The sequence below is a fragment of the Eptatretus burgeri genome, chromosome 6 (genome assembly GCF_056783735.1).
Source record: "Eptatretus burgeri isolate ZD-2024b chromosome 6, Ebu_testis_v1, whole genome shotgun sequence".
Classification (NCBI taxonomy): Eukaryota; Metazoa; Chordata; class Myxini; order Myxiniformes; family Myxinidae; genus Eptatretus; species Eptatretus burgeri.
In genome coordinates this window covers 111,921,255-111,931,352 of record NC_140966.1, presented here as the reverse complement: position 1 = coordinate 111,931,352, position 10,098 = coordinate 111,921,255, and the positions used below count along the sequence as shown (strand labels likewise).

Genomic DNA, 10,098 nt, shown 5'->3' with positions numbered 1-10,098 from the left:
ATTTTTTTAAGATATCCTGCTTTATGTCGTTTTTGGCACCATCTCTCAATGGTGAAAAATCATTTAAAGTGCCCAGCAAACAGAGCCGAGTCACTGGAAACACACACACACACACACACACACACACACACACACACACACACACACACACACACACACACACACACACACCGCATGCGCAAAATGCCTCATTTAGCATTCATACGTCATTTCGAAAGTCACGTACAGAAGATGAAGAAAAACAAAATAATAAAATATAGACAATTATACAATACCTTGTCATTGTATTGTATACCTTTATCCACGGATGTATCACAAATGATGTGTTATCTGATCTACCATTGCTTGTTATCCATAAAGGATGTGCAGAAGGACATTGGAGGATAATCATGTTTTATTGCCTATGATGATCATGTTTTCAGTGTTCTAGTTCTTCCACGAACCTTGACCTTCGACATAAACAACAACAAAAAAAGCTGCAATGTGACCAACCCGGTGTAGAGGTGGGAATGCAGGTGTGTGTGGGGGAAAAGAGCAGAAGGGATTGTAGTGAGGAGCGGATCTACTTTGTGCGATCCACAGGAAAGTCCTTCCTCATGATTAAATTATGATCAAGTTCACAAGTCAAAAACAAGAAAAAGAGGAATCAGAGATTGCAGACCCTCGCCAGGAGTTGTTTTGTGTTTTGTATTTCGTGCGGCATTTGTGTACTCGTGTGTTCCGTAATTAATGAGATAATTAGAACTACCTCATTATAACTGCTGGCAGTGATGACTGGTTCAGCCATTTCAGAGAAGATTTTTGAAGGCTTAAAAAAAAAAACCCAAAAAACAATCTGGATGCTGAATCACATGTCCGATTATGTCATCAAAAACAATTTGTGTCCAAAAAAATCATCAAAAAAACAAACAAACAACATTTTATTCCTGGATGACCCTCAAAAATCGGATGTAGCATTCTACACATGCAATTACGATTTCATAATGAAGGCACCGATGACATTCTAAAAAAAAAAAATCACACTCATTCCCCATGAGAGGAGTTCTTGTTGTGTGCCAAGTTTCAATTTTTCCCTTGGTACGGTTTCAGAGATAGAGGTCAAAAGTTTTTTCCCATTTTTCCAAAATGGCTGCCACACCACTTCACCTATGACGTCATAATTATCGTTAAAACGTTCTACATGAGCAGTCACACCGATGGTGAGAATTTTGTCTTAATCCGACAAGCGGTTGCGGAGAAAAACACAAAAGTTCTGTGTGGACAAACACACAGACAAACAAACAAACAGACCCAAATGCAATACCCTCTCCTTCAGCGAGGGTAACAAGTGCATCCCAGAGGTTTTAGCTCTCCTTACCTGCTTGTGGACCACTTGTCTATGATAGCCACATCCTGATGGTCTGAATCCATGAAGTAATTGTCGGTGCGTGGTACGTGGTCCTGGTACGATTATAGGAAATGGGATTGTATTCGAGTTAACATTGATAGCCCACACATATTTCTTTCCTGTCCCAGTACTTTTGCTAATGCAATGGACTGTAAATCACATTAAAAGCCGAACCATCCCAAGATAAATGTTTCAACCTTTGCAATGGTCATGCTGGTGCTTGTCTGACTTGATGATCGGAAATTTAATGTTTAATGGGCTTTCAGGGGCTCCTCAAAGTTTGAGCAGGATAAGGCATAAATGGAACTTCTCAAAGCCTGTGTTGGGTAAGGCTTAAGCAGACTCCTCAAAGCTTGAGCAGGATGAAGCTTTAATGGGACTCATCAAAGTTTCTGCAGGATAAGGATTAAATCACACTCTTCATAGCCTGAGCAGGACTGAGCTTTAAGGGGACTCGTCAAAGCTTGAATGAGACTCGGCGATAAGGCGACTCCTCAAAGCTTGAGCAGAGTAAGGCTTTAATCAGACTCCTTCGAGCATAAGAAGGACTGGGCTTTAAGGGGACTCATTAAAGCTTGAGCAGGATAAGGCTTTAGCAGACTCCTCAAAGCTTGAACAGGTCGGCTTTAAAGGGACTTGTGAAAGCTTGAGTGGGACTGGGCATTAAGGAGACGGGTTGTGTGTGTGTGTGTGTGTGTGTGTGTGTGTGTGTGTGTGTGTGTGTGTGTGTGTGTGTGTGTGTGTGTGTGTGTGTGTGTGTGTGTGTGTGTGTGTGTGTGTGTGTGTGTGTGTGTGTGTGTGTGTGTGTGTGTGTGTGTGTGTGTGTGTGTGTGTGTGTGTGTGTGTGTGTGTGTGTGTGTGTGTGTGTGTGTGTGTACACGTCAGACGCACCTCCTGACTGTTGTGGTGAGCATCGCCACGGATTATGTGCTCGTCACACTCCACATATTTTGAGATATATATATATATATATATATATATATATATATATATATATATATAGACACACACACACTGCATTTCTCACCTCTCCCCCCTTTTTTTCTTCAATGTTTTGTAACAACGACCCATTCTCCCTGAACCCTTACCAGGATCCCATCTATGTGCTTGAGAACAATGTTCCGATAGATACGCAGTACTACTTGGAGCAGCAGTTGAGCAAACCCCTGCTACGCATCTTCGAGCCAATCCTGGGGGATAGCAAAGCAGAGGCGACATTGCTGAGTATGAACCTTCGCTCCGGCTGTTATATTTGAACCCACGGCCCGATTTATTTATTGGATGTGCTTGTAATTATTATTATTATTATTATTATTATTATTATTATTATTTTGTGTTGTTCTCAGGCATTGCTGTGGGTGGTCATTTTCTTGGGGGAGGCGGGGGGGGGGTGGGGGACGATACTCCCTGCAGGTTGAGAAGTAATTTGTTAATGGTGCCGGCAACAGCTCACCTCCTCGTCACAAAACACACCATGAGATATTTAACGTCCACCAACTGATGCTGGGCAACGGGACACCGGTTTAACGTCCATTGGAGGGACGGCACATCCACCGATCGTCAGGGAGGACGCGCTGATGGTAAATCGCCGTGAGTGCGAGCATGACAGGCCCAGACAGACCGAGTAACCTTCACAGTGGATGCTTTTGCTGCGATATGAGTTTCAGTCCCAACTTTTTTCCGATGGACGTTCGAACGAGTGCAACCACATATGATTCTGTTTGAGTCTTGAGTTTATGACGTCACGTCAGTCACGCTGTCCACGATGGACGGGTTGGAGTTTCGTTCCGTGTTGTGTGTGTGCAGAAGGGGAACACACGCGCTGTAAGACTGTGCTCACCTCTAAAGTTGGAGGCCTAATGGCATTTGCAAAAAAACGAGCGACCTGCATCGGCTGCAAAGCGCTGCTGTCGCGACCAGGTACGTCAGAGCGGGTCGAACACCGTCGGTCACTCGTTTGATTGATGGAGTGGTGCATTTTGTTTTATTTTTGGGTTGTTTTTTCATCCCTTTCGGTCGTTTTCCCGGGTTTTCAGGTGCTGTTTGCAAATTCTGCCAGACGCACGAGTCGGAGCTTTACCAGCGAGAGGTGACTCACCTGAGTTCCCTGGAGGAGAAGTTTGCACGTCTGTGGACACAATGTCAGCGTTGTCAAGGCAGCCTTCATGAGGATGTGCTTTGTACGAGGTCAGGATGAAGACTTGTGCTTGGGAGAATATTTTGTGTACCGTCAGTCAGTCATCATCATGCAGATTGCATCACACCATCGAGTCTGTCTGTCTGTCTGTCTGTCTGTCTGTCTGTCTGTCTGTCCTTATGCACTTTGTCAGTGTTCAACAGGATGGTTCAACCTTTTGAGCTGTCTCGTTTAAGTTCGGTTCTTGACCTGACTACAAACTGTGCGGTTGATGTTTCACAAGCCTGGTGTTTCATCACAAGGTGCACCGTCCCTTGGATGGACGTGATCTGGGCGTCCTGTTTGCGGACATGGGCAGGCACGCATTACAGATTCCACGGGGTCTATCGTCTAGGCTCGTGGAAGAGCTAGTACTAGTACATTGAGCTGATCAGAGGGAAACAGTACAAAAGGAACAGAAGGGAGAGGAGGAAACGCCAAGGCAGATGGAGGCGGACAAACGATGGGTGTGGGGAGGAATGGGGGAGCAGAGGAGAATGTGTGCGGTGGACAAGATGGATACAGAAGGGAACTCTCGGGAGGAAAAACTGGTTATTTGTAAGGAGAAGGGATCGGGGTGGGGGTGGAGTTAACGAGGGTAGAAAAGATCATGGTTTGGGATTGAGGACTATCTGAGATGGTGATGAGCCACTGTGTTGAAGACCTGGAGGGAGGAATGAGATTGAAGACGATGTGGAAGTTGATTAAGACGGGGAAATTAAGAGGAACGAATGAGTGTTTTGATAAGAGTGCGGGAGCTGTCACCAGCACCCTGAACAAATGACAAGTTTGTGCCGAAGTTTGCTTCAGGCAAATGTTGGGCCTGGCCAATCGGTTCTTCCAAGACGGGCCGAAACATTCCCCTCGGACAAGGTGGGATTCATTGTCACTGTTAAACTAGTAATTGTAGTTGTACTAGTCGGAGACGATGTCAAGCAGGGCAGGTTGGTGGTGTGCTTGCTCCATTGAGGTGTATGGTTCGGTTTGATCCCGGAAGGGTTTTGTTTTACCCCCCGACCAGGATCAAACCCCAACCCGGACAGGGTCACACTCGACTAAGAACTGTTCTGATTCAGTGTACAAACTCAGCTCTGCTTCTCTGAGCACAAAGTAATTTGGATGGAAACATTAAGCCGGCTGTTCGATCTGCTTACCGCCGTACTTCTGATGGGAACGTTAAGCCGGCTGTTCAATCTGCTTACCGCCGTACTTCAGATGAGAACATTAAGCCTGCTGTTCGATCTGCTTACCACCGTACTTCAGATGGGTACATTAAGCCGGCTGTTCAATCTGCTTTCCGCTGTACTTCAGATGGGAATGTTAAGCCGGCTGTTCGATCTGCTTACTACCGTACTTCAGATGGGAACATTAAGCCTGCTGTTCGATCTGCTGACCACCGTACTTCAGATGGGTACATTAAGCCGGCTGTTCGATCTGCTTTCCGTCGTACTTCAGATGGGAATGTTAAGCCGGCTGTTCGATCTGCTTTCCGCCGTACTTCAGATGGGAATGTAAAGCCGGCTGTTCGATCTGCTTACGACCGTACTTCAGATGGGTACATTAAGCCGGCTGTTCGATCTGCTTTCCGCCGTACTTCAGATGGGAATGTAAAGCTGGCTGTTCGATCAGTTGTATATGCTTTGTTATCTTTTGAAAGTGTAAGTCATTTTCTTGAGGAACCCAGGCTCAATTCCCTGTTTTGGTTTTGTCGTACCACTTGTACTACGTGAAGTAGATGAAAATGTTGGGATGTGGTGTTGCTACAGTTTTTTTTTTAATCTCTTCAGATATGATGTCACACCATCTATCACCAGAGCTGTAATGTGCTTTGGCAGACATTTCAGTACCATGGATGATAATTTCCCTCAACGCCCTCCCCACCTCCCCCCTTACCCTTTCCTCCTACATCCCAGTCGCGACTGTCCCATTTTCTACATGCGGAGGAAGGTGATGAAGGATCTGGATGACCAAGAACGCCTTGTGGAGAGGTTTGGACCTCCGTCCTGGTGAGCAGCTCTTTGACCCCTTCCTGTGTGCCCGGGGGTCATGGAGTCGATCACAACAGGCCGTGTCCCTTTATCTCTGGCCTGGCCAATCTGAGCCCGACATGACCCCCTTGTTTCATTATTGACCTTCACGAACATGACACCTCCTCCAATGACATTTTTGTAAAGATCGTATGTGGTGCGTCGGGCGTTTCTAATGAACATTTTGTACTTCTTGGTTCCTCATGAAGGTCAAACTGGTCATCCTTTTTTCAAACTTTGCTTGTTGTAAGTTGCAAATAAAAGGTTTTTTTTTTGTTTTTTTTTTTGGTGTTTTATTTGGACACCGCTGTAGTTGGGTGTCGGCGACTCACCACCTTCTGTGCCTTTGCTGTTCTTGAGGTATTTCCCTGTCCTGGCTGTTTGAGTGGAGAGCAAGACGTGTTGAGGACTTTTCTGTTGTCCATCAAGAGGTCATATATGATACACAGTCTGGCATGCATTGTATTTTAATCGATGCATCATCCAAACTCCATTGATATGGATCGGTGTTGGGACCTTGAAGAGGCTCGTCACTGTCAATGACATCCTCTGAAATGTGTTGGTTCTGCAAGAAATCTGGACAGTTGACCACTTCTCACAATGTGCTATCAGGTAGGATGAGGATTTGGAATTTGGTCATGGTACAGGTACACCATGGCCTAATGTTAACCCTTCTATATCAAGCTGGCTGTCTCATTTGCTAGCATTCACTGGTATCATTTGAAAACAGTTGCCCATTGTGTTCTTGTACCCTGACTATATGTCCCCCCTTTCTTGTTCCTACTGTTGCACCACACTGCATACCTGGTTTGGCACACTTTCTTCCATCAGTATATGCTGAGCGATCTGAACATGACTTTACCATGGATCACGACTCAAAACGGGCAAGGTGAGATGGTCGGACCACGACCGAGATGGACAATGTGAGTTGATCGGATCACGATCCCCCAAATGGGTAGCGTGAGATGGTTGGACCACAACTCAAAATGGACAGTATGAGATGGTCAGATCATGACCCAAAACGGGCAAGGTGAGATGGTCGGACCACGACCGAGATGGACAATGTGAGTTGATCGGATCACGATCCCCCAAATGGGTAGCGTGAGATGGTTGGACCACAACTCAAAATGGACAGTATGAGATGGTCAGACCATGACCCTAGATGGACAGTATGAGATGGTCGGACCACGACCCAAAACGGACAGTGTGAGATGGTCGGACCACGACCCAAAACGGACAGTGTGAGATGGTCGGACCACGACCCAAAACGAACAGTGTGAGATGGTCAGACCACGACCCAAAACGAACAGTGTGAGATGGTCGGACCACGACCCAAAACGAACAGTGTGAGATGGTCGGACCACGACCCAAAACGGACAGTGTGAGATGGTCGGACCACGACCCAAAACGAACAGTGTGAGATGGTCGGACCACGACCCAAAACGAACAGTGTGAGATGGTCGGACCACGACCCAAAACGGACAGTGTGAGATGGTCGGACCACGACCCAAAACGGGTGGTGTGAGATGGTCATGTGCATTTTAACAAATTTTCATTGACATCAGTCCTCAACAGAGCCGTTTCACCTGTTGGTGGTTGTCTCCATTTACGGTTTACAGGAGGTGAGAGGGAGTTCTCCCAGAACTCAAAATCTCCACTCCTATTTTTTTGGTGAAGGATCGTGATTCATGTTGTGAAACTTCTTTCTCTTGGCTTCGTTCCAAGAGTCTTTTCAGAATCTTCACTGAACTTCTGACAGCCTCCAATTGTAGATTGTTTGTGGTGATGTTCCCCCCGAATGGTTTTTAAGTACTCAGTAAAGGTTTTCTTTATCATGCCTGTAGCTCCAACTATCACTGGAATAATTTCAGCTTTCTTCAATTTCCACACAATATTGACCTCATTTTTCAGATCCTGGTATTTGGTCATTTTCTTGATTTCTGTTTCATTTAGTTCAAAGTCATTGGGAACTGAAACTTCGATCAACAACGCTGACTCTTCCTTTTTGTGTTTGAACACATTGTCCGGATGCAATGCTTTGTTTGCAATGTCCAAACTTGATGGGAACATCTTGTCTTACGTGAGCATTATATTGTTATGGTCGTGGGGGTAGATGGAGGAATTTCATAGCAAAGTTAGGATTGCATAGAGTTGCTTGTTCCGTGGATGTGCAGGAGACATCGTGATGTAAATTAAGTAGGGAAACTGTGAGCTTAAGTATCACATGTCACGACACAAGGGGTAATTAGGGATTAAGGCCAATTTTCTCCTCGTATGTAATTGCCCTCTGTGACCTTTTCCCGATGTGTTTGTATTTCAAGACTGTCGATAAAGGGGGAACACATCCTCACAACAACAACAACAACAACAACAACAACAACAACAACAACAACAACAATAGTAACAATGTCAAACGTGCCGAGTAGGCAGAATCCCCGCCTTCCTGGCTTCGTGCCAACAAGCCACGCCTGGAGGTGGATGATTGATGGGCGTGACATCAGAAGCGAGGAGGAAGAGCAAATGGTTTTGGTGCGAGTGACGCGGTTGAGAGACGACAGAGCCAGGAGATGGCGTGTAAGATCAAGGCATTACGGCTGGCTTTCCTTTGATGCATGAAGACGACGGCACGATTCTCGTATTTGTGCTGAGGCGAATTGGTTCGCGTTGTAGAGGAAGATACTGGCCATTGACTCTTGGCTGGGTCATGTGAGACCGACCTCAAAGCCTCATGTATGTCACCGAAGGGAGCGGCGCCATTCTGCAGAGAGCAGCGGCGTCGGCAAGCGCGATTGACGAGGAGGGTGAATGGCGGTTCCTGAGCCCTGGCATTGAATACCACCTCATGAATTACCTCACGTACGTTTCCCACTCCAGAGAGTGGCTCGGCGCCATTTTGGGCGCATCTTCCCACGCAGGACGAACGGCTCGACCCCAAAGTTCAATAAAGACCATCTCTGGACAAAGCTAAGTGCCAGAATAAAGGAAGGATTTTATTTTAATTCGTTTTCCCCTTGTCTGTGTGTCGAGGCACCTCAACTTTAGACTTTAATTGACCTCAAGTTTTATTATTACATTTTGAATTATTACCCTTGTAAATATTTGATCTATTTTCCTTAAATTCCCGTGTTTATTTTAAGTTGCTGGTGTCCGTGTATCTGTCGTGGGTTCGAGATAAACCCCCTTGTGCTGTGCATCCATCTGCTCCATCTTTGCCGCCCTTCCCCTCCCACGCAAACCATAATCTCCGAGGATCATGTGTTCGCCTCGAAGGAAAACCGCTCGGCGATCCGGCCTGGTCGGTGTTAACCGCCCGTCCACGACAAATGGGTCGGGGGAATTAACCTAACTGCCAGGGCCGCGACAATATGTTCATTTTCAAGGATCGGACCTGGTTTGTGTTTCCATGATTGTTCTATGACCGGGATGTTGAAATGTTTACAGATTGCCAGTGGATTACTCCACAGACACATGTCAGAACAGCTGCACAGAAAGACATGACAGAGTTTTTTTTACATCCCGGAAGGAGGTGACTCGTACTTTCTGTTTCGACTCCACAACGGCTGCATTTGTCAGACATACTCAATACCACCATTTTCTTAACTGCGTTCATGTAATGTCCTTAGTCTTGGCCATTGATGATGAATCGTTCTCCATCCCAACTAACTTGACCTCTTCTTTGCCATTCCAAAGAGCCTTCCTTGTCGATCCCTGTCCTGTGAAGCTCTTTTTAAAAAATCTTCCTGCTCTTTTGTCATTCTTCCATTTGCAGAGTATATCTGCTGATATTTCTTTTTCTAATTTTCCATCCCATAATGGCTTCTTTGGTTGAATAGCCCTGACTCTTGAATCCTGGCTTAAGCCAAAGGAACATTGAATGCAAAGTTTGTGAAAACACAACAACCCCTCCAGTGAAAAATCCAGCAACGCACTCTTTGGGTGGTACGTGTCGTTGTGGAAAAGCGGAACCTTTCACGCAGTGCCATTAACCACATCAAACCGGGTTGTCCTGGTGAAGATTGTGGGGTTCTGGTGCTGAAGATAAGAACACCTTGTCAAATCCACCAACTATGTATACCTGTTGATACACGTGTGCACGAGTTACCTATTACTCACGAGCATGGGTCAAGGTGTCCCACGACCTTTAGTTGGGTTTCCATCCTTGAATTGTTCCCTGATGGATGTTTGAGTTTGTGGAACATCGCCATACCTATGAGACGTTCGATGATGAAAGGGGGTGTCGTGTTCTGCAAGGCATCAAATGTGCCTCATGGAGGTTTTCAGGTGATGGTGAAGTTCAGAACTACACTAGTGAAGGATTTTTTTTATATACCGTAAGTATAATCAACATAAGGGGACGCGTGCTGTCGTTGAGTCCGAGTCCCAACAATATCTCAAACAGTCTTTTTATGTGGAGGTTGAGTCTTGAAGAATGAGCTGGCAGAATGACCAAGAGGTACGCACACTCACCTCTGAGCTGTCTATCCAGGGTTCGAATCCTGACCCAGCTA

The 10,098-nt window shown here is 45.9% G+C and overlaps 1 protein-coding gene across 1 annotated transcript; it reads left to right on the top strand.

Annotated features, from left to right (window-relative positions):
- Window positions 1-2,421: 2,421 nt before the first annotated feature.
- LOC147025636 (DNA polymerase delta catalytic subunit-like) lies at window positions 2,422-5,869 on the top strand. Its single transcript, XM_085886818.1, has 4 exons — window positions 2,422-2,611; window positions 3,194-3,307; window positions 3,424-3,574; window positions 5,477-5,869. Exons 1-4 carry the CDS (start codon window positions 2,437-2,439, stop codon window positions 5,571-5,573), a joined length of 537 nt encoding a protein of 178 aa, XP_085742944.1. The 5' UTR covers window positions 2,422-2,436; the 3' UTR covers window positions 5,574-5,869.
- Window positions 5,870-10,098: the final 4,229 nt, after the last annotated feature.

Bases quoted from the DNA above. Each gene is read 5' to 3' on its own strand.
- LOC147025636 (XM_085886818.1), top strand. From the start codon at position 2,437: ATGTTTTGTAACAACGACCCATTCTCCCTGAACCCTTACCAGGATCCC. The intron at 2,612-3,193 runs GTATGAACCTTC...GTGTGTGTGCAG, and splicing joins AGCAGAGGCGACATTGCTGA to AAGGGGAACACACGCGCTGT. The intron at 3,575-5,476 runs GTCAGGATGAAG...CCTACATCCCAG, and splicing joins GAGGATGTGCTTTGTACGAG to TCGCGACTGTCCCATTTTCT.